This window comes from Podarcis erhardii, assembly GCF_964252035.2.
Source record: "Podarcis erhardii genome assembly, chromosome: 4".
In the NCBI taxonomy this organism is placed as follows: Eukaryota; Metazoa; Chordata; class Lepidosauria; order Squamata; family Lacertidae; genus Podarcis; species Podarcis erhardii.
In genome coordinates, this window is record NC_138508.1 from 17771144 (window position 1) to 17795230 (window position 24087).

At 45.6% G+C, this 24087-nt stretch overlaps 1 protein-coding gene across 3 annotated transcripts in view; it reads right to left on the bottom strand.

Moving 5' to 3' along the window:
- The window catches only part of SLC36A4 (solute carrier family 36 member 4), a 100373-nt gene that overhangs the window by 71107 nt on the left and 5179 nt on the right, over window positions 1-24087 (bottom strand). For 2 of the 3 annotated variants that reach the window (XR_014156153.1, XM_081860507.1), the window contains exons 2-6: window positions 13529-13646; window positions 12624-12714; window positions 11556-11644; window positions 11092-11187; window positions 6345-6429 (exon numbers count right to left, since the gene is read on the bottom strand). Coding sequence is in view for 2 of the 3 variants with exons in the window: in XM_081860507.1 (XP_081716633.1) it covers window positions 6345-6429; window positions 11092-11187; window positions 11556-11644; window positions 12624-12714; window positions 13529-13646 (479 nt within the window). In the remaining variant the exon portion in view is untranslated. Of the gene's footprint in view, window positions 1-6344; window positions 6430-11091; window positions 11188-11555; window positions 11645-12623; window positions 12715-13528; window positions 13647-15016; window positions 15038-24087 lie in introns of those variants that run through there. The other variant, XM_081860508.1, reaches the window with a different exon arrangement.

A 24087-nucleotide genomic window follows, 5' to 3' on the forward strand; every position in this document is an offset into this window, starting at 1 on the left:
AGAAAAAGAAACATGGTCAGAAGTAACTTGGCAAAATAATGCTTCCAACTTTGTGATTTCCTCCATGCAAGATTTTCAAACCTGCAATGGTCTTGCTGCCCCCAACACCATAAAACAGAGGGTTTCCCTTTTTTTTTTTCAAATGCCCCGCGAGGACCTTAAAGTCCACAAATAACAACACTTTGGAGGTCCCAAGCCTCAAGGAGGTTAGATTGGTTTCAACTAGGGCCAGGGCCTTTTCAGCACTGGCCCCCAATGTGGTGGAACGCTCTGTTACAAGAGACTAGGGCCCTGCAGGACTTAACATCTTTCCACATCTGTTCCGCCTGGCCTTAGGTTTGGAGTCGGTCTGACCCTTATGTTTCCCTCCCCTTATGGTCTTGATTTATCAGCTACTTTAAAATGAGGCTGCATTTTAAATTGCATTTTAACCTGTATTTTAAATTGGTGGGTTTTTTTCCTTTTCCTTCCCGCCCCCCTCTTTCCCCCTTATTATGCTTTTACTGCGATTTTATTGGTGTTAGCTGCCCGGCTCTGGCCGGGGAGGGTGGAGTATAAATAAAAGTCAGTATTATTTATTATTATTATTAAACGTTATACTTAAAAGCTTATATGCCGTCTGTGCAGTTGTACCGCCCAAGGTAGCCAATGGGGGTAAGAGCAAAAGCAGCATGCAAAGATCACGAGTGACCCAACAGGCAGGCAGCCCTAAGGCTGGCTCCTTAAAGTAGGGTTGCGGACAAGTTGCAGGAAAGGCTCTGAAGAAGAGGAGGAGAAGAGTTTGGATTTGATATCCTGCTTTATCACTACCCTAAGGAGTCTCAAAGCGGCTAACATTCTCCTTTCCCTTCCTCCCCCACAACAAACACTCTGTGAGGTGAGTGGGGCTGAGAGACTTCAGAGAAGTGTGACTAGCCCAAGGCCACCCAGCAGCTGCATGTGGAGGAGCAGGGAATCGAACCCGGTTCACCAGATTACGAGTCTACCACTCTTAACCACTACACCACACTGGCTCAACACCAGTGAAGGAGCTCAACACTCATGAAAGGTAGCAACATCCTTCCCAAGCAACCAATGGCAAAAGGAGAACAGAGATGGCTTCTGAAGCTGTTGGGGTAGCTTGCGGAGGCTTGGAGCAACATTCAGATGAATAATGGACTGCTATTAGTATGAACAGATCTGCAGCCTTCACTCTCGGGGAGCTCTGAAGAACAGCAGAATACTGCAGCACACTGCCTGAAGAACATAAAGGAGACAGAGGCTTGGTAGCGAAAGAGCCCTTGCCCAAGCAGGAGTTAAGTGCCTTCTGCTCGTGCAAAGTAGGGGGTCTCCGATTCCCATCATCCCCCAACTGCAGCCCCTGGATCTGTGTTGTTAGCACACCCTTGCAGAAAGTCCCTCGGACTTCCAGAGGGACCACTTTTCAGAGAGACCCACTGCATAAGCGGAACTCTTGTCTGTGACTCTTATTCAAGTCAGTAATGGCAGCGGCATCAAAAGCAAGACCACAAGTGGTATATCAAAGAGAGCTTGGAGAGAGCAAGACAGAGACAGAGAGGAGAGAGAGAGAGAGAGAGAGAGAGAGAGAGAGAGAGAGAGAGAGGAGGCTCGATGCTTTGCTTGACACAAATAATGCTAGGGTGGGCCTGCAGAACATGGCGCACAGCCAAACTACGGAATTCACTCCTGCAGTGATAGCTGCCAGCCTGGATGGCTTTGAAAGAGGCTTAGACAAATTCATAGAGGGAAAGGCTGTCAATCCACGGCTTCCAGCCACAATGGCTAGGTTCCCTCTCCACTGTTAAGAGGCAGCATGCCTCCAAACACCAGGTGTGGGGATCTGCAGGTGAGGGGAGTGCTGTCATGCTCAGGCCCTGCCTATGGGCCTCCTGTGGGCATCTAGCCGGCCACAGGGAGAACAGGCTGCTGGCCTAGATGGACCTTTGACCTGACCCAGCTGGGCTCTTCATGGGGAATTACAGATACGCACACCCTGCCATTTTTTCCTAGGTGCCCCAAGTGTTTCCACATCGGTAATGAATTTGGGAAAAGTTGGATGGAGGCGATCTTGGTTCCTGGGTAGGAATTACCGTACTTTTCCATATATAAGACTAGGGTGTTTTTTACTAAAAAAATAATGTTAAAAAGGGGGGTAGTCTTATACACGGGGGGGGGCGATCTTCCCCCATTTTCTTAATTTTGAGTCCCCCAAAATAGGGGGTGTCTTATACATGGAAAAATACTGTAATTTGGGAAAATAAGGTGACTTCATCTAGACCAGTGTTTCCTAATGTTGGGTATTCAGCTGCTTTCGGACTACAACTCCCATCATCCCTAGCTAGCTGGACCAGTGGTCAGGGATGATGGGAATTGTAGTCCGAAAACAGCTGGAGACCCAAGGTTGAGAAACACCGATCTAGACATAAGATGGGAGCAAAGAAGGGGGGAAGGGGTAACTGAATTGATTTTGGAGCAGAACCTATTGGGAGGAAATTAAGAGGAAGTGACTTGGGACCATCGGGGTCTTAGTACCCATCTCCAACTTCTGCAGTGAAGCAGACTGTATGCTGTCAGAGAATAGATTTATAATTAAATAATAATAATAATTTATTATTTGTACCCCGCCCATCTGGCTGGGTCTCAGCTGAGGGAAATGAGAGTCAACTTTGGCCGAGGGAGAATTGGAAGTAAAGGTGACCTGAGAATAATGTCCCCAAATTTTGCAGGTGGCTTTGGAAGAACGGGAAAGAAAGTTTTCAGGCAAATGAGCATAATGGTCACAAATCCAATACTGGGGTGGGGTGTCAACTAAACAAATTGCTTGGGGGCGATTTGCAGGGGTAGCTGTTTAGTTTGCCTTTGGCAACAGTTGTTATTTCAAATTTCCACCTATACATACAAATCAGCATTCAGATTTTATGAAAATGAAGTCTTTAGGCCTGTGCCCAAAATACTGTAAGGACCTAGCAACACTCTTGACTGCTTGGGTGGGAACAGCTGGTGAAAGGGCCCACTCTGTTCCCTCTTATTCTTTGCAAGTAATCAGCAACTGCTGCCGCTTACCTTCTCAACACAAAAGGGAAATGGAAAAGGAACAGCCGACACTTAAGCCAAGCTGAAGATGCTGTTCAGAAGAACAACACAGACAGTTTTCACCGGTGTTACATGTGGGCGTATGCAACAGCTCTTTTGAACAGCAGGTGTAAGCAGCAGGCAGAGCGAAGCTGTACCCACATATTTCAGCGCAGTTGCCACAGCAAGAAACAAAGGAGGCAAAATTGCAGGGCATTTTTATGAAGACAAGGGGCTGCATTCAGGCCTCACCTTCGCCAGCCTCCTATCCATGGTTTGATGATCGAGAAGAAGCCATGTGCTCAAGCGCTCTCCCCCCTCTTCAAGTTCTCAGCAGGGCTGGGTGATATATTGCCCCAAACTGGTTTGTACTCCATATTATGAATCGGTTGCATGATTTCTGACCTGGCAATAGATCGCGAACCAGTGTGTGGTGTGTTTGTGTGTGTGTGTGTGTGTGTGTGTGTATTTGTGTGTGCTATGCCAAAATCACAATGCGAGAAAAACTGTGAAACCAGCCAGTGTCTCTACATAGTAGTAGTAGTAATAATAATAATAATAATAATAATTTCTTATTTATACCCCACCCATCTGGCTGGGTTTCCTTATTTCAGACATTGTAGTATATCAGTATATCATCATGTTTAGCTGGTGATATACTGCAATGTTGAAAACCAGGTATCACCCAGCCCTTGCTCTCCGTTGAGTATAACAGTTCCCTCTATTTATACTGGTCCCCTCCTTTTGTGTTGCATTTCAGATTATAAGCTCCTTGGGGCAGGGACCTATCCTCTACTACTTTGCAAAGGTCCATGTCCAATAGTTTAATTATTATTCACTGGTGTTTAGTTTTACTTTTTACTATTAGTGGGTTAAACCGCAGAGCCTAGGACTTGCCGATCAGAAGGTTGGCGGTTCGAATCCCCATGACGGGGTGAGCTCCCGTTGCTCGGTCAGGGGTCCCTTTACCTTAATAATAACAACAACAATAAGTATTAATTTTTATACCCCGCCCATCTGACTGGGTTGCCCCAGGCGAATCTGGGCAGCTTCCAACACATACAAACACATAATAAAACATCCAACATTAATAGGAATAGTAAAAAGTCACAATAACTTTACAGTAAAGAAATTATATCAAACAAACCAACATTAAACAATCCATCAGAATCTAATAAAGGTAAAGGTAAAGGGACCCCTGACCATTAGGTCCAGTTGTGGCCGACTCTGGGGTTGCGGCGCTCATCTCGCTTTATTGGCTGAGGGAGCCAGCGTTCAGCTTCCGGGTCATATGGCCAGCATGACTAAGCCGCTTCTGGAGAACCAGAGCAGCACACGGAAACGCCGTTTACACCTTCCTACCGGAGCGGTACCTATTTATCTACTTGCACTTTGACGTGCTTTCGAAGTGCTAGGTTGGCAGGAGCAGGGACCAAGGAATGGGAGCTCACCCTGTTGCAGGGATTCGAACCGCCAACCTTCTGATCGGCAAGTCCTAGGCTCTGAGGTCTGATCGGCAAGTCCTAGGCTCTGAGGCTCTGACCCACAGCGCCACCCGCGTCCCTATTATTAATGGACTCTATTATTAATGGCTGCTGCTCCTCCTCTTCCATTATTATTATTAATGGCACTGTATAAAGGAAGAGGAGGAGGAGCAGCCTGGTTATTCAATCAGGCCCAAAAGGCCATCTAGTTCAGTATCCTGTGGCCAAGAAGGACTTGAGCACAGTATCAATTCCCAGAAACAGGTATTCAGAAGCAACACCCCTTCCATTACTCCCTAGGTTCCTCCTTCCAGTACATCAGAGAAAGCAGAAGGAAGAGAGCGATGCCTCAGACATTGCAGGTTCACTGTGCATTTGCTTTGCAAACAGAAGAGTCTCTACCAGCATGCAGTAGTTCACTGCAGAGAAAGAAGGTGCGCATGGTTTCGAATAGAGAAACTGTGACACAAGGAATGTGGAACAGCAATTTATATATTTTTTGCTATGGGTAGTTTACTGTGGTTGACAAGTGCACACTGCAAAAAAAAAAAAAAAGTTTTCCCTTTAAGAAATAGAATTACATTTAATAGCCATTCTGATAGCTAGCCCTTTGGCTCCCCCTACAGAGTGAATATTCCATAGCAAATCTTCTGACATGAATACAAACTGGCCAATCTTATCCATGATGACTGGCAATGGCTCTCCAGAGTCTCACACAGGAGTCTTTCCCCAGCCCTACTTGAGATACAAAGAACTGAACTTGGGATGTTTGGCTTGCAAAGAACAACCCCTTTCACTAGGCTGTGACTCTTTCCCACTGAGATGTGGTCTGGTCAGCAACCGAATAGCAGACAACATACAACCAACAACAAACTGCACTGGCCTGTGAGCTCTCCAGTTGGAGAACAGCCTTTACCAAAGGTGTCATGGGCTTTGAAGACACTCGAACTCAGGACACAAGGCAGAAATGTGCTAAGAGGAAGGCCCGCTTGGCAAATCCACACCATGATCAACTCCCTCCCGAAAACCAATGTCCCCACTGTGGAAGGACGTGTGGATCCAGAATTAGCCTCCACAGTCACTTACGGACTCATTGTTAAAACCGTGTTTATGGAAGACAATCTTACTCGGCTACGAGTGATCGCCAAAGAAGAGACCGCGAAACATCCCATGCACACTCAATCTGACTCAATTCAGTGGAACTTGAAGAAGAAGAAGAAGAGTTTGGACTTGATATCCCGCCTTTCACTCCCCTTCAGGAGTCTCAAAGCGGCTAACATTCTCCTTTCCCTTCCTCCCCCACAACAAACACTCTGTGAGGTGAGTGGGGCTGAGAGACTTCAGAGAAGTGTGACTGGCCCAAGGTCACCCAGCAGCTGCATGTGGAGGAGCAGAGACGCGAATCCAGTTCCCCAGATTACGAGACTACCGCTCTTAACCACTACACCACACTGGCTCTCTGAAACGTGAACTGGATTGAACTGGCAGCGACCTTTCTCAGGTGGGCCTTTTCAGCAGTGACTCCTTGTTTGTGGAATGACTTCCTAGCGTGCTGTACTTTTATCAGGAGGAATTTGAAAACCTTCCTGTCTACCCAGGGATTGGATGGCTGAAGAATACTTTTCCTAGCCACCCCAAGATCACTGGAGGGAGTAACGTTTTCAGCTGTAACAGCTTTCAGAATGTGTTTTGTTTTGTTTTTCAAATTCTGCATCCTTTTTTAAAACCCTGGGCTCTTTCAAGAAGACGGGTGCAATATCAATTCCACAGATAAATTCATTTGCTTACTTGTTTCACGTTTTCTGCCAAGAACACGATATAAACGCTGCAGAAGCCCAGCTGCGTAATCACAAGGAAGAAGTCCACAACGTATCTGTAGTGGCGCAATGAGAGAGAGAAAACTCAAGTTAACTAGTGTTTATCTGCGGGGAGGCAAAGATTTGGAGGTCACATCCAATGCACTGAGGAGTCATATGCAATCAAATGAAGCTTTCCCTGCAAAACAGCAATTTGCTACCTTCCTTCTGGAGCGCCTAAACTGACTAGGCAATGTACATAAAATCAAAATATAGTGGTGGGCAAATCTTCCCTTTTTTTCTTTCACTTTTTAAGGAAGGGAAATGGAAACAGACTAGTTAGTCAGTGCAAGGACAGAGATATGTTTCTCTTAAAACAGGCATGAAATCCAGGTTGACGTCAAGCTTTCCTATAATAATAATAATTATTATTATTTATTATTTATACCCCGCCCATCTGGCTGGGTTTCCCCAGCAACTCTGGGCGGCTTCCAACTGAATATTAAAAACAATACAGCATTAGACATTAAAAACTTCCCTAGAGAGGGCTGCCTTCAGTTGTCTTTTAAAAGTAAAATAGTTGTTTATTGCCTTGACATCTGCTGGGAGGGCGTTCCACAAGGCAGGTGCCACTACCGAGAAGGCCCTCTGCCTGGTTCCCTGTAACCTCACTTCTCGCAATGAGGGAACCGCCAGAAGGCCCTCAGCACTGGATCTCAGTGTCCGGGCTGAACGATGGGGGTAGAGACTCCCTGAACCACAAGGATCAAAGTGTTCCATGAATTCTCCAGGCAGATTTCACACCCGTGCAAGAGAGTCTGTTGACGGGTTGGTGTTGTGCACAGACAGAGGCAGCATTTGATTTACAGGGCAAATCAGACAGGGACGACTCAGCAGACTCAGACCTTGGTGGCTAGATTAGAGATCACTGGGAGTCTTCAGAACGGAGAGTGGGAAGAATACAAGCATGGTGGGAGCAACACTTGGGTGATGTTTCCAATCTCTGGCTCAGAATTGGGGACATCTTCATCCATTTTAAGCATGTGAAATTTCAAGCATGAGTGTGGTAGGATGTTCAGCTTGGACCAGAAACACATGTACACTGTTCCAAATTGCTTGGAGAAGGTGGGGAAATGGATATATCAGGGAGGTCCAACAGGTCAATCCCCGGGAGGTTGCAGTCAATCGCTGTCAATCGTAGGCTCATTTTCCTTTGCTTTTGCCTAAGAGCACCCGGCCCTGGCCCCTCTCCCTGCCTGTATTTTCTCCTGATATCTGTAACAGAAGACGGAGTTTTTGTTTTCGCAGCACTGTTTTGGTGAGCGACTAATCCCCTTCCCCCTTAAAAGCCCCCCAAAAAAACAGAACCCCAAGAAAATGGGCATAAACAGGGTATTTCCCATCTCTAAAAAAGCTCAGATCGCAGTCCCTCGGGAGTTGGCCACCTCTGGGATATATTATGAATTTGAAGTATATAAAAGATGTACTGATCAGTTCATCAAGGTAATCAATGAGTCCAGAACCACTTAAGCAAACCCACATGATAGATGCTAATACAATTTACTTTGAAACTTTTTAGGGGGAAAGGTACTAGCAATATGAATCTTGGATTCTGTAACTTGTCCTGAGCCATCACAACAGACTCGCTTCAGCCCATGTTGATATAAAGCAGCCCTCCCCAGTTGTCAGGGACCATGCTGAGGAGTGCTGCACTGAGGAGAAATGGCGGGTGCCACCCCCTCCCCCTGATCCTGAATCTTCCCAGGAATTGGAGGACAGCATGGATTTGGAGCAGTGGTTTGCAGAGGGGCATAGTTCCGAAGGCAGAAGCTGGGAAATACTGGATGGGGAACAGCTAGGAGAAGAAACACTGGGAGAGAGAGGATTAACAGATTCACAGTCGCTGGGCAGCATTCCTCCACCGCCCTCCCCAAGATTAAGAAGAGCTCAGAAAGTCTTAGAATAGAAAACACAGAGGGCACAAACTCAGATTACTCCGATTAATAGGGGCGGAGGAAGAAAACCTTAATTTGGAGCACCGCCATTTCTAGTGAGATGCAATCTTTTGTCTCTCACTGTGCTTATTAAAGAATCTAACTGGTAAGACAGTCCTTTCGTTTAATCGTCTTATTTACTGCCACGGGGGAAGAAGCCTATTCCCTGAAGCCTGACACCGGCATGTGCACTAGGATGACGAAGAAAGCCAAGGAGGGGCTTGGCTCCCCAAATCATATCCTTTTTGACATGCACTGCAGTAGGAATGGAGAACCTGGCATATTCCAGATGTTGTTGGGTCTTCTTTTCTTCTTCTTCTTCTTCAAACTTCCACTTTAAACAACAAACAGTAAATTTCAACATTCCTCTACACAAGTCCTTTTCCACCACTCTGCCGAGCAATGACTTCTCTCCCTCCCGGCAGCAGGCTTTCTTTTTCAATCTACATCTCACAGTTTCCTCTCCTTTCATCAAATCCACGTCGTAAGATTTATTTCAATCCTGCTAGTGTCTTCAAACTTCTAGTTATTACTTATATGGTCAATAAATTTACTCCAATCTCTTTGGAATCTTGATTCTTCCTGGTTTCGGATCTTGCAGGTCAGTTTTGCCAGTTCCGCATAATCCATCATCTTCATCTGCCATGCCTCCAACTTTGGTAACTCCTGTAATTTCCACTTTGGGGCTAATAAAGTTCTCGCCACAGTTGTTGCATAAATAGTCTTTGATCTGCCTTTGCGATTTCCTCTCCCATCAAGCCCAGCAAAAAGGCTTCCGGCTTTTGGGGAAAGGTGTATCTAAACATCTTTTTCAATTCATTATAAATCAGTTCCCAGAATGATTTTGTTTTCTTGCATGTCCACCACATATGATAAAAATCTCCTTCCTTCTTTTCCATTTCCAGCATAATTTATTACTCATCCTAAACATTTTAGCCAGCTTAACCAGTGTTAGGAACCATCTGTACATCATTTTCATTACATTTTCTTTTAAGGTGACCCCTGACCAGCAGCCATTCTAACCAGGCCTGATGCGAGCTGGGAGTCCCAACAAGTAGGCTGCCCCAACCTTCGCATCCCTGAACTGCAAGGTGCGTAGAACCCAAAGCCATCCACATATAAGCTCTGAGATTATTCTTCTTTTTTACAGATAAGGGTATACCGCATTTTGTTGGCAAAACATGTTAGGAATCTGAATACGTGCAGCTACTCACACAGAGTCAATTAAGGTTTGGCAGATGGCCAAGGCAATGTGAAAGAGTAAGTCTGCCTGGTGATACAGAGGCATGGAGACAACTCTATGATTGGTCAAGCTTTCTCACGGGAATAATGATGAATGGCCTACTAACTGGAATGTGTACGAGTTCGAGTGTCAGTGTAGGAGTTGTGAGTCGTGTATGAGAGAGCTAGTCAAAGATCCGTGTTCTGTTCTGTTCCTGTAAATAGTCCACTGTATATAATAAACACCTCACTACAAGTTCCTGGTTCCTGCTTCAGCCATCCTGTCTGCAGCCAAGTTGCCAATTGCTTTCGTGAACGCTGCGTATACTCTGCTAGGTCTGGCTAAGGTCCTGCAACTAGTCAGAAAGTTGCGAAACACCAATAGGTTTTGTCAATAATATATTTGCAACCCGTCAAGGACCCCACCTCAGTACGAAGCAGTCCGACGATTCAGAATACGTCCACTCTCTGCTTGCCCCTGCTTTCCATTTCCAGAGCCATACCATTTGGTAATTGGGACATGCTAGATGCTGGATAACTCAGTCGGTAGAACATAAGACTCAATCTCGGGGGCTGTGGGTTCAAGCCCCACCTTGGGCAAAAAGATTCCTGCATTCCAGGGGCTGGACTAGATGACCCTCGTGGTCCCTTCCAACTGTACAGTTCTATGATTCTAGGTCACACCGCCACAGTGCCTGCAATAGCAATATCACTTTTGCTGGCATTTGCATCAGTAGGCTGTGAATGCCAACTCTATTAACTAAAATGTGTCTGCATTTGATTAAAGGTAAAGTGACTAGGTTGTTGTGATCGGTGGAGATCTTAATGGATGCCTTTTGGGGGGGACAAAAGAGCCTGGGGATTTTGCCTGCAGTAAACTTACCCCTCCCCCCCAAATATTTTTTATAAAACCAGCAACACAACAACACCTATATGAGCTGCAAAATTCCCTTCCAACAGGTAAGGGTACCTTCATTACATAGCTTTAGCAAACTACGAAACATGTCTTTACCCTGGCTTACAACACCCGAGATACAGTATTTTTCATGACCCACCTAGCCTTCTGATTGTTAAAGGTTTTTATCTGATCGGAACATTCTATATTTGCACTGTTCACCGCTCCTTATGGTGAAAGGTGAGCAAGAAACCGAATAATAGCAATAAATGAATAGCAACGATATAGATTCTGTGTACTGTTCTTTAACTACTGCGTTCTTATCCTATGGGATAGCTCAGTTGGTAGAGCATGAGACTTTTAATCCCAGGGTCATGGGTTTGAGTTCCGTGTCAGACAAGAAGATTCCTGCATTGCAGGGAGTTGGACTAAATGACCCTCAGGGGTCCCTTCCAACTCCACAATTCTATGATTCTATCCTACTTTTCAGGAAAGGACTGCCTCCCAAAGCACCTCATGTTGGTATTGAGGGGCTCTACAATCAGACTTACAAACTGAAAAGGCAGAGGCAAGGAGAGTGGAGGGTGATAGAAGAGGGAGATCAGTTTCAAATTCTTGTAGAAGCTTACCTTCCCCAAGAAGCTCGTTTCTGCAATACGTTAAAAGGACCAAATTCCATCGCATAGCTAACTGTGTCGCTATACCCTAAGGTAGTTTTTTTCAATCTGGCATGAACGAGAAAAGAAAATACTGATTATTTCCCAACTACGGTTATTGAACAAGATGCAACTTTATAGAAACAAGTTTTGCCTTGCTTTTTTTTTTTTAAAAAAAAAAAGCACTCAGCCAGCAAACAAAGTCCAAATTGACTAACATGCATTTCAAATTAAGCAGGCTAATTGAAGTGGGGCAATCGAGAGCGGATAATGCCAAGAAATGCAGATAAAGCCAGCCCCAGCTATATGGCCACTGCGGCACACTCTGAAATTAAATATAAGCTTCCAAGAAACCGAGAAGCAAACTAAGGAAGGTATCTTGCAAAGTGGAGGGGAGGCAGGTTTTGACTTCCCTTCAGCCGTCGACAAGCGCTTACCTTTGGGATAGGTAATGGCTGCATCGCACCAAAATGTGCATGCAGTGGATGGATACAATCCCAATGAACAAAAGACTGAATGGGCCAAGCTGTGTAGAAGACAAAAACACAGGCACAGTAAGAAGAACCGCTTCCCAGGCCACACCCCTTCTGGCCACACCCTCTCCCCAGGCCACACACCCCTTCTGGCCACACCCTCTCCCCAAGCCACACCCCTTCCAGCCACACCTCTCCCCAGGCCACACACCCCTTCTGGCCACACCCTCTCCCCAAGCCACACCCCTTCCAGCCACACCCTCTCCCCAGGCCACACACCCCTTCCGGCCACACCCTCTCCCCAAGCCACACCCCTTCCGGCCACACCCTCTCCCCAGGCCATTACCCCCAGGTCCCCCCCCATCACTGCCCCTGTTTTGTGCTTTTCACCTGGCTGAAATGTGTCTAATAATGCTTCTTGCTTTTCTGAATGGAGGGTAGGGGGGGGTGAGAGAGTGAGAGTGAGTGAGACTAGACTGTTGTACTAAGGTAAAACTTGCATTCATTGCTCTGCCCATTTTTACTCAGGCCGACCACCATCATGTGGCCCCTGAAAGCTTGCACAGAAGGGAATGCGGCCCTCGGACTTAAGAACGATTCCCCACCACTGTCCGAAAGTGTTTAAAGCCTTTGCTTGCAAGTCCATAACCCTGTACGCTAACAGCAAACTCAATTCCTCCTGGTGCTGATCTGGACGTTGCCAAAACAGCACCATCCACACAGGGCCAGAAGGCTTGGGAGTTACCCAAAGGGAAGAAGAAGAAGAAGAAGAAGAAGAAGAAGAAGAAGAAGAAGAAGAAGAATTTCAGAGTGACTCCGCATTGCAGTGCTTTGGGTTGCGTGACTCCTAATCCGAGTACACCCAAGGGAACCGTGCATGTTAATTTCAATGGGTGTGTTCCAAGTAGGACTAACATTTAGATGCAACCCCTTTTTTTTGCAGGATGCATTTGGAGACTGCCAACGCACAGCTGTCAACAGTAAAATTTAAACTAGACGTTCCCCCCTCACCGGAACTGATGAGCCACTTACCAGAAGGCCTGCATTTTTTATTGCAAGTGGGAGGCCTAGAAGTCCAGTTCCAACGTTTCCTTTGAGGAGATGAGTGAGTGTCTGTACAAATCTAAAAATGAAAGAGAGAGGCCAACATCTGTAAACTAGGACAATGTAAAACAACTAGAACACATGTGCCCCAAAGGATAGGGCTTCCCCGCAGCTACAGGGAAGACGGGAGGGCACTAGGGAATTTTATTTAATTTAATGATTTCAACAATTAAATTTAAGAGTAATGCAATTGAAAGCCAGTATGTGGTATAGTGTCAGACTAGGTGCTGGGAGACCAGGGTTCAAATCTCCCCCAACGCAACCATAAAGCTCACTGGGTGACCTGGGGCCAGTCACACACCCTCATCCCAACCTACCTCACAGGGTTGTTGCGAGGATTAAATGAGGAGGGAGAGAACTACCCTGAACTCCTTTGAGAAGAAGGTGGGATATAAATGCAATAAAGGTAAAAAGGTAAAGGGTAAAGGGTCCCCTGACCATTAGGTCCAGTCGTGGCCGACTCTGGGGTTGCGGCGCTCATCTCGTTTTATTGGCTGAGGGAGCCGGCATACAGCTTCCAGGTCAAGTGGCCAGCATGACTAAGCCGCTTCTGGAGAACCAGAGCAGCGCACAGAAACGCCGTTTACCTTCCCGCTGGAGCAGTACCTATTTATCTACTTGCACTTTGACGTGCTTTCGAACTGCTAGGTTGACAGGAGCTGGGACCGAGCAACAGGAGCTCACCCTGTTGCGGGGATTTGAACCGCCGACCTTCTGATCAGCAAGTCCTAGGCTCTGTGGTTTAATCCACAGCGCCACCTGCATCCCAGCAACAAATGTATAGTATTTTATATACAGATATGTGTTTTCTTAAGTAGAAATACGGTACTTACGAAATGCTGTCCTGGTTATCGAGTTGATACTTCTTCTCTGGCGGTAGCAATTCATTTTCATTCTCGTCTTCGCTGTCCGAATTCTGCTCTGCTATTAAAGGCTTCATTACTTCCAGATCTATTAAAACATGAGGGGAAGAGGGAGGAACCCAATACGTTTCGAGGTCGTCAAGCCGTTCATCCTGCCAGAAATGTTCTTCAGGCAGCACAGGAAGCAGCAATGGCCACCAACTTGAATGGCTTTAAAAAAGGATTATGTACAAGTTTGTGGATGAGGTAAAGGACCCCTGGACAGTTAAGTCCAGTCAAAGGTGACTCTGGGGTCGCGGCGCTCATCTCGCTTTCAGGCCCAGGGAGTCAGTGTTTGTCCACAGACAGCTTTCCGGGCCATGTGGCCAGCATGACTAAACCGCTTCTGGTGAATGGAGGACTGTGACGAGTGCCAGAGCGCACGGAAATGCCATTTACCTTCCCGCTGGAGTGGTACCTATTTATCTACTTGCACTGGTGTGCTTTCGAACTGCTAGGTTGGCAAGAGCTGGGACAGAGGAACAGGAAACAATGGTTTCAAGGTAGGTGACATTACCAGGCCTGCCTGGAGATGCCAAGGATTGAACTTAGGAACTTCTGCATGCAAAACAGATGCTCTACCACTCAGTTGCAACCATTTTCATTATTCTCACGAAGCAGGGGGAGACCAGCTGACCTGGAACCAACTATGACATCATTTGGAACCAGGCAAAGCTTTCTATTTACACTGGCTTATCATCATACAGCTAGTTGCATTTTTTTCATGCTATCCATACCTCTGAATCTTATAGGATATTTTCAACTGGTGCTTTTCTCTATTTGACCTGTTGCCATTTCTTTTTATTACTTCTGTTATAAGCCAAGGTCGACATTTTTTTTCTGATGGGAAGCTTAAATAAAATGAGTGGTGCAGACTCTTGGGTTCCAAATGTTCTTCAACTACAACTCACATCAGCCCTAGCCACTGGTCCTGCTAGGGATTATGGGACTTTTAGTCTAACAACTCCTGGGGACCCAAGGTTGAGGAAGGCTAGTTTAGAAACAGGTTTCGTACCTCATCTGCTCTTTGGATGAACTAGGCCATCACCCTCATATTACAGGGAAGCCAACATGGTTCCTTCCAGATTTTGCTGGACTACAAGTCCCATCAACCCTGTCCGTTCAGCATGACAGTTGGGAGCTTAGGGGAGATACAGACCAGGGCTTCCCAAACTTGGGTCTCCAGCTGTTTTTGGGACTACAACTCCCATTATCCCTGGCCACTGGTCCTGCTAGCTAGAGATGATGGGAGTTGTAGTCCAACAACAGCTGGAGTGCTTGGGAAACACTGGTATAAACCAACATCTGGAGAACACCATGTTGCCTAACCTTGCCATATTAAATTTCACTGTGCAGCTTACATTAGCTAGTTGGAAGATTGAAATAATATAGCATACAGAAGTTGCGATCACCCCATACCCTCTTCATGAAAAACACATTAGTTGAAGGTCATATTTCAGTGCCATCTTATCTATGCCTTAATTACAGACGAATTCCTGTTCAAAGATAGCTTTAAGTATTTCCTCATCAGTGCGTCACAATGGCACATTCTGCTTCGGCATAACAACAGTAAGAATCGAACGCTTTGGAGTCTTACTAAGCTGGAGATGCAAAAGCAGTTCAGTGCTTTTCCCCCCCGCAGCTACTAGATCTTGATTTTAAGGATTCTGGCGCCCTCAGGTGAGAAGGTGGAGCCAGGGAACAACCTGGTGGCCCATGGGGTAGAGATTGGGGAAATTTTAACACCTTTGCATGCCCCAATCCACTTCTACTGGTTAGCAACTCTGCTGGAAGACTAGGCCTGATGTCACATAATGCAAGAAAGGTATCCTCAGTCGCTGGGTAGCAGCAATAAGGTACTGCATTATAAAGCCCTAAAATGACTCAGGGGCCTAAATATCTTTGGGACTGCCTCTTCCAATACCAGCCGACTCAAATCTTAAAACTGGCTAGAGGCTCTGATCCTGGTCCCCACGGGTTTATAAGCAAGGGGCCTCTTCTCCATAGTGGGGGTCTCAGCTCCAGAATGACCCCCACCCCCCTGAAGTGAGGTCCTCTAGGTGATTGTTATTTATCCAGACTTCTCGAGAGTTTGGCAACAGAGGGGCTTGATCACTAAAAGCAGTATCACTCCTTCCTTGGAGGTTTTTAAGCAGAGGTTGGATGGTCATCTCTCATGTATGGTTTAGCTGAGATTTCTGCATTGAGGGGGTTGGTCCGGATAGGCGCTTGGGAAATAAACAACTATCTGACTTCTGAAGGCAGCCCTGTTTAGGGAAGTTTTTTAAAGTTTGATGTTTTATCGTGTTTTTAATATTCTGTTGGGCACTGCCTCGAGCGGCTGGGGAAACCCAGCTAGATGGGTGGGATATAAATTAATAATATTATTATTCCAACTTTACAATTCCAAGTGAGCTTGCGTTATAATGCTCCTGTTTTGTTTCACATATGCTTTATTCATTGATGTATTTTATTGCTTATTGGTGGTTGTGCATCACTCTGGCCCCCCTCTGGAGGAAGGGCAATTCCTAAACAACATTCGCCGCAGGAATGGTTTCCGCGATCAGCTGTAGCCCTGGCATATCAGCTCAAGAACTCAGAACTCTGATAGGATGGTTTTGCTGGATTACATGGCATTTCTCCCAATCGATCAAATCTCCCAATCGATCAAATCTGGCCTCTCTACAGCCAGGTAACCCGCTTGCCTTGCATTTATCAACTGTGAAATCTGCAGCCAGACCCAACTAATCCACCTGACTTCTCTCTCTCTTTATCCAGAGAAGCCACTGAGAAATCTACCATTGTTTGGAGACCTCTGGGTTGGCGCCTCCGGCAATGGCAGAATTCCTCTGATCAGGAGGAATTCGCTCCGTGGAAATTAGGGTCAGGCCGCCACGGCGAAGGCGGAGACCCACTAAAATCACAGGTGGGAGAAGCCTGTGAACGTGGGATTCGGCTGACACCTTTTGCGCCTCCCCTACTCATGGGGAGACCCGGTTTCGGGGATCCGGAGCGACGTGGGGTGAGCGGCGCGGTGCTTCGAATTGATTGCTTTTTTCACGGAGTGAAGCCGCATTGCTGTTGCCGGAGAGCACTGACTTTTTCCTGTGGACAATTTGATTCTAAACAACTACCCGTGAGTAGAATGGAAAATTGGATTCTTAAACGTCTTAATTTGGCACCGAAACGGGGAGGCTCTAAACAGGAAGTCCATCTTCCCCTTTTGTAAATAGATTGAAGCAAAGAGCTTGTAAGCTAAAGTCTTGGAAAATCCTCTGTAAAGGATTAAACTTCCATCGGCTAAAATCATTAAACCCCCCTTGGAAGCAGGAGAAGAGGGGGAAAATTTTGGATCGTGTAAGCCTGCAGGAGAGAGGGAAGAAAGTCAAATTACCACCGCTCTGAACCTGGAAACGGGCTGCTAGCAAGACCGATGTTTTGGGAAAGTTCATTGTTGTTGACAGCTAGTTAAATAAGAGAAATACATTGTTTCCATTGTCTCCTGCGTTTAAAAAGGAGTAAAAGTAACTGAAAATTGAAACAAATTTTATTGCTTGAACTGTGCCTAAAAGGATTGATACAAATAGAAATTGTTTCCCTCTAGAGGGAGCCTTTGAGGCTGTTATAGGAGTTGATCTGGGGGGATTTCCAGCTGCAAGATAAAAAATTGTGAGAACCAGGGATTGACCTTGGATTGTTTAAGAATGTCGACAGAAGAAGCCCTAGTGACTGCATTTTGTAAGATAAGTGATTCATTGGAACAGCTCCTCAAGAAGATGGATGTGATGACTATTAAAATTGACAATTTGGGTCAAAAAGTGACTAATTTTGGACAAAAAGTGAATATTTATACAGAAACTATTCACGAATCAACACAGGAATCTATTTTGATATGGCAAACTGTGGAGAATGCGAGGGAGAAAGTTGTTGTTGCTGAACCTAAAGTAATACAAGTGGAGAGGGAGAGAGCCCCAGTTTTACAGAGGCAATTTGATGATTATAAGTTGTTGCCTTCTATGAGTGAATTCAGAGAAAGTCAGATTTTGAGGATTGGAGACCTGCTTGGACTGGAGAAGGAAAGTTGGATAGATCCCCTCATGCAGGGATTTACTGACCTTTGGGACCTGGACCAGGGTCAGGAAGAGATTGGAGTTGTGGCGACCTTCAGATTTGGAGGAATTTTGAAACACGTCCTGAAATATCTTTTGGATTTTAGTTTTAACTACGGAGATTTGGCTGACCTGTCGAGAAGGAATAAAAACATTGCTAGGTCGGAGCTTCCCCGAGATCTACTCTTGAGCATCAAAGGAAGGAAATTAAGAACAAGATCAGCAGAAGACAAAGTAAAGTGCATGTATAAATATGAAGAAGACATGCAGAAGGGACTTGGAAAAGAGTTAAGAGCCTCGGACAGAAGATCACCAGGTTGATGGGCTATATGGAATTGACGGAAATGACTGGCAGAATCCGAGACCAGGGAGAAGAGACGGTGGAAGAAGATTGGAAAAAGTTTAAAGTTTATTTATAGAAATATTGTAAAATTAATGAGTGTTAGAAAAATGTTGGAATGAAATTATATGGCTTTAGTAGAAATGTTATAAGGAGTTAAGCATAAATAAGTATTATAGTATTAATGGAAAATAAGTTTAAAATAAGTCAAGATAATTATAAGACAGAAAATAGAGAAAGATGGAAAGGAATTGCTGAAAGAATTAATAGAATTGGAATACAAAAAGGCAGGTAAGAGGAGGTCGAGGAAACAAGGGAATGAAGGATAAGACATTGAAATGGTATGATGTATGTTTTTAAACTGTTTTTGTTCTGTTTTGTTTAGTTTAATGTGTTAATGTTGTGTTGTGTATATTGTAATGTATTGTTTTTTCTTTCTTTTGCTTTTTCTTTTTTTTTCTTTTCTTTTTCTTCTTTCTTTTGTAAGGTTTAAAAGTAATAAATATTATTTAAATAAAAAAAAGAGAAATCTACCATTGTTTGGTCGTGTAGCAGCTGGACTGTCAGGAAACAATGCATGTGAGCCACCAGTCAGCTCAACATTAAGCTAAACAACACATTGGTCTTTTCAGGCACTCACAAAAGGGCTGCTGGAGTTCTAGAACAGTGTTTCCCAACCCTGGGCCTCCAGCTGTTTTTGAACTACAATTCCCATCATCCCTGACCACTGGTCTTGCTAGCTAGGGATGATGGGAGTTGTACGCCAAAAACATCTGGAGGCCCAAGGTTGGGAAACACTGTTCTAGAAGCTTCCGAAGGTGAACTTAGCCCCCACTTCTGCCTCAGAAAATAGCACCCGGAGACATAGAATAACAGAGTTGGAAGGTACCCCGAGGGTCATCTAGTCCAGTGTTTCCCAACCTCGGGCCTCCAGCTGTTTTTGGACTACAACTCCCATCATCCCTAGCTAGCAAGACCAGTGGTCAGGGATGATGGGAATTGTAGTTCAAAAACAGCTGGAGGCCCAAGGTTGGGAAACACTGATTTCTAGTCGAACCCGCTGCAAATGCCGGAATCTCAGCTAATGCATCCACGACATATATAGCCATCCAACCTCTGCTTAAAACCACAAGAAAAATCCAACGCCCCACAGGCATCGCATGAAGCTAGTTCATCAGGTTTTCAGCTCATTTACTCTTGCAGCATAATGCTAGACTAGAAAGCAACATAAGGGAGTTTAGAAACAGGGACTAATCTAGGGCAGAGGGACCATCTCCTGTTTGGGTCAAGGATGCAACTCAGAAGGCGGCTCTGTGTGTTCATGAGTAGACAAGACATCACTATGGCCACAATATTTAAACCATGCTTATACAATTTTATCAGTAATGGTTGTTAAGGCTGCTGTAGCCGTGGCTTTCTGGGGTCAGCAGCATTGCTAAACTACAATTCCCAGGATCCTCTGGGGGAAGCCATGACTATCAATAGGACATATATGTGGATGTCATCTGTCCTGGATTATTTATTTTGCTCATGCCGCAGAAATATGCTTCTGATCACATTGGTTAGAAGATGCGACCTTTCTCCCTGTAGAACCGTAACTTAAAACTTCCTTTCCTGTTCTTCCAAAGCCACCTGCGAAATTTGGGGACATTATTCTCAGGTCACCTTTACTTCCAATTCTCCCTCGGCCAAAGTTGACTCCCATTTCCCTCAGCTGATGGGCAAAAAGTTCTTTCCCAGCTGACAAAGATCCATTTCCCTAGCAAATGGCTAGTAATCCTTTCCAATTTCCTTCCCACAAGAGTGCAAAAAGGAGTCACACAATAGTAACGACTTTTTTTTTTTTAAGTTTCTTCATGTGAAATCAATTTAAATGGTATCTCTATAATGCGATCCCAAATTATGATTGCCCAATGTAACTGACTCACTTTATCCATTAAGATGGGTAAATCTTACAGCAATGACGCCAAACTTGGTACATTTCAGAGGAAATGTTTCAGGCACTGAATTTGATTTCAGGGAGTGGGAGCAAGAGAACAAGTAAAAGTAATCCATTTAGGTCCTTGGTGGAAATGCAGGTGTAAAGAGGGGGGGGGAGTGTGTTCAGGAACAAAGTCAACATTTCTGCATCATTTAGCCTCCCCTCTCTTTTGGTCTTCAACTAATGGATTGAATCAGTGTACAATGGAATCTCGTGTTACGTACCGCCCTCTTTGCGAATGCTTCGGGTTCCAAGCGCCGCTAACCCGGAAGTAGACGCCCCTTCTTGTGAACGTTGCCCCAGAATGCAAGTGGAAGTCGTGCGCCGGTGGCGCGGCAGCAGCAGGAGGCGCCATTAGCAAAAGCGCACCTCATATTAAGAACGGTTTCGGGTTACAAACGGAATTAAGTTCATAAACGGAGGTACCCCTGTAGCTTCAAACTACATTTTTGCCCAGCAACAGTTTCCAAAAGTCTTCACTCACTTACTTTTCTATATTCAAAACAAAACAAATTCCTTCCAGTAGCACCTTAAAGACCAACTAAGTCAGTTCTTGGTATGAGCTTTCGTGTGCATGCACACTTCTTCAGATACGAAAGCCACACTGGGTGGCTTCAGAGGTATCTGAAGAAGTGTGCATGCACACGAAAGCTCATACCAAGAACTGACTTAGTTGGTCTTTAAGGTGCTACTGGAAGGAATTTGTTTTGTTTTGACTATGGCAGACCAACACGGCTACCTATCTGTTACTTTTCTATATATTAGTCACTATCAGTTCCATGCTGTTTCTGTTCCTAATCTATAGCTTTGGCTCTTTTCTACATATATTTCACTTCATTAAAGGGTTACACCAGCATCAGGACCCAACCAATCCGATTTGGCTATGGGGTGAAGCCAAATCAGAATGAAGGCAATAAGTGCCACTATCACTCTGAATAGGCTTCGTGATGAGGCCATATAACATGAGGTTTTGCTGCTTGGTGGGCGTAACTAAGTCAAGTCAGGGTGAGGGCATTACTCCTGCCCTCATTCTGAATGAGCAAAAAAAAAAGCCTCTTTGGTACAAAACCAAATGGGGTAGGAAAAACACAGAAAGACAGGGAAGAAATCTAAAATGCTGCTGCTGAGCACTTATATTAGCATTTTGGAAGACTGGGGTAGAATGAAGAGGAAAGAGAAAAAAGGAATTAGAGGGAGGGCACAAAATAAGAGAAGCTAGTTGAAACCTCCAGTTGGCAAGGGATACCTCAGGCGGTAGAGCATGTGATTCTTAATCTCAGGGGTTGTAGGTTTGAGCCCCACCTTGAACAAAAAGATTCCTGCATTCCAGGGGGCTGGACTAAATTATTTTTTATTTATTTATTTATTTATTTATTTATTTATTTATTTATACTCCGCCCATCTGGCTGAGTTTCCCCAGCCACACTGGGTGGCTTCCAATCAAGTGTTAAAAACAATACAGCATCAGACATTCAAAACTTCCCTAAAGAGGGCTGCCTTCAGATGTCTTTTAAAGATAGGATAGCTGCTTATTTCCTTCACATCTGAAGGGAGGGCTTTCCACAGGGCAGGTGCCACTACTGAGAAGGCCCTCTGTCTGGTTCCCTGTAACCTCACTTCTCGCAATGAGGGAACCGCCAGAAGGCCCTCGGAGCTGGACCTCAGTGTCCGGGCTGAACGATGGGGGTGGAGACGCTCCTTCGGGTATACTGGACTGAGGCCATTTAGGGCTTTAAATGTCAACACCAACACTTTGAATTGTGCTCGGAAACGTTCTGGGAGCCAATGCAGATCTCTCAGGACCAGTGTTATGTGGTCCCAGCAGCCACTCCCAGTCACCAGTCTAGCTGCCGCATTCTGGATTAGTTGTAGCTTCCGGGTCACCTTCAAAGGTAGCCCCACGTAGAGCGCATTGCAGTAGTCCAAGCGGGAGATAACTAGAGCATACACCACTCTGGCAAGACAGTCTGCAGGCAGGTAGTGTCTCAGCCTGCGTACCAGATGGAGCTGGTAGACAGCCGCCCTGGACACAGAATTAACCTGCAGCTCCATGGACAGCTGTGAGTCCAAAATGACTCCCAGGCTGCGCACCTGGTCCTTATGGGCACAGTTATCCCATTCAGGACCAGGGAGTCCCCCACACCCACCCGCCCCCTGTCCCCCCAAAACATTACTTCAGTCTTGTCAGGATTCAACCTCAATCTGTTAGCCGCCATCCATAGATGACCCTCGTGGTCCCTTCCAACTCTACAGTTCTATGATTCTAAGTTGAAACATTTGCCTAACCATGCAAATTATCACCGGGTCAATAGAGAAAGGGACATGCAAGGCCCACCCCATCCCTTGTGCCCCCCTCCATCCCTGCCAGGGGTCTTCCACCTGTCTGCAAGAACATTGGGGTGGAGTTTAATGCACACCCTTGTCCCCAAACTTACTTGGAGAATCTACATGTCCAGGCAAATGCCTGAGTATGCTTATCCTTGCAGTCCGAGGATCCAGACCCACACCCAGAGATTTGACTTTATGTATCATTTACCCAAGTGGCCCAACTGGCTCAACAAGTGAGGCAGGGCCAGAAGCAGACTCCTTTGCTGAATCAGGCATTTGCTCAAAAGCCAATACCAGAACAGTGCTTTCCAAGATTTGCAAACAGTTGTAAAAGTGCATGCCTAGAGGAAATTGGATGGTGCTTGTGCAAACAGATTCTGAATGAAGCACCTACCAGTGCAGAGATCAACACTAAGCCATTTGTTTGACCAAATAAGCATCACAAAAATCCAGATATTAACGAATAGTACAATGTTTGTATGTTAGCTAATTTATAAAATGATGTATAAAATTATTGTATTTTCCTTTGCAGACCAGACTCAGCTCAAGTCAGCCTATCAGCAGTACCTGTGTGTCCCATTTCCTTTGATTTCAAACCATGTGTGCAAAGTTACAGGTAGGTAGCCATGTTGGTCTGCCGTAGTAGAAACAGAATTAAAAAATTCCTTCCAGTAGCACCTTAAAGACCAACTACATGTGTAACTCGGAAAATTAGAATATCGTGGGAAAGTTCGTTTATTTCAGTAATTCAACTTAAAGGGTGAAATAATAATAATAATAATAATAATAATAATAATAATAATTTATTATTTGTACCCCGCCCATCTGGCTGGGTTTCCCCAGCCACTCTGGGCGGCTTCCATAGAAACCAAAAATACACTAAAATATCACAGATTAAAAACTTTCCTGAACAGGGCTGCCTTAAGATGTCTTCTGAATGTCAGGTAGTTATTTATCACTTTGACATCTGATGGGAGGGCCTTCCACAGGGCGGGCGCCACTACTGAGAAGGCCCTCTGCCTGGTTCCCTGTAGCTTTGCTTCTCGCAATGAGGGAACCGCCAGAAGGCCCTCGGCGCTGGACCTCAACGTCCGGGCAGAACAATGGGGGTGGAGACGCTCCTTCAGGTATACTGGGCCGAGGCCGTTTAGGGCTTTAAAGGTCAACACCAGCACTTTGAATTGTGCTCGGAAACGTACTGGGAGCCAATGTAGGTCTTTCAAGACCGGTGTTATGTGGTCTCGGCGGCCGCCCCCAGGCACCAGTCTAGCTGCCGCATTCTGGATTAGTTGTAGCTTCCGGGTCACCTTCAAAGGTAGCCCCACGTAGAGCGCATAGCAGTAGTCCAAGCGGGAGATAACTAGAGCATGCACCACTCTGGCGAGACAGTCCGCGGGCAGGTAGGGTCTCAGCCTGCGTACCAGGTGGAGTTGGTAGACAGCTGCCCTGGATACAGCATTGACCTGCGCCTCCATGGACAGCTGTGAGTCCAAAATGACTCCCAGGCTGCGCATCTGGTCCTTCAGGGGCACAGTTACCCTCCACACCAGCCCGCCCCCTGTCCCCCAAAAACAGTACTTCTGTCTTGTCAGGATTCAACTTCAATCCATTAGCCGCCATCCATCCTCCAACCGCCTCCAGGCAGTTGAGATAGACTCATGACATGCAAAGGTTATTGGTATGAGCTTTCATGTGCATGCACACAATTTTTGTATTTTGTTTAATGTTTGCA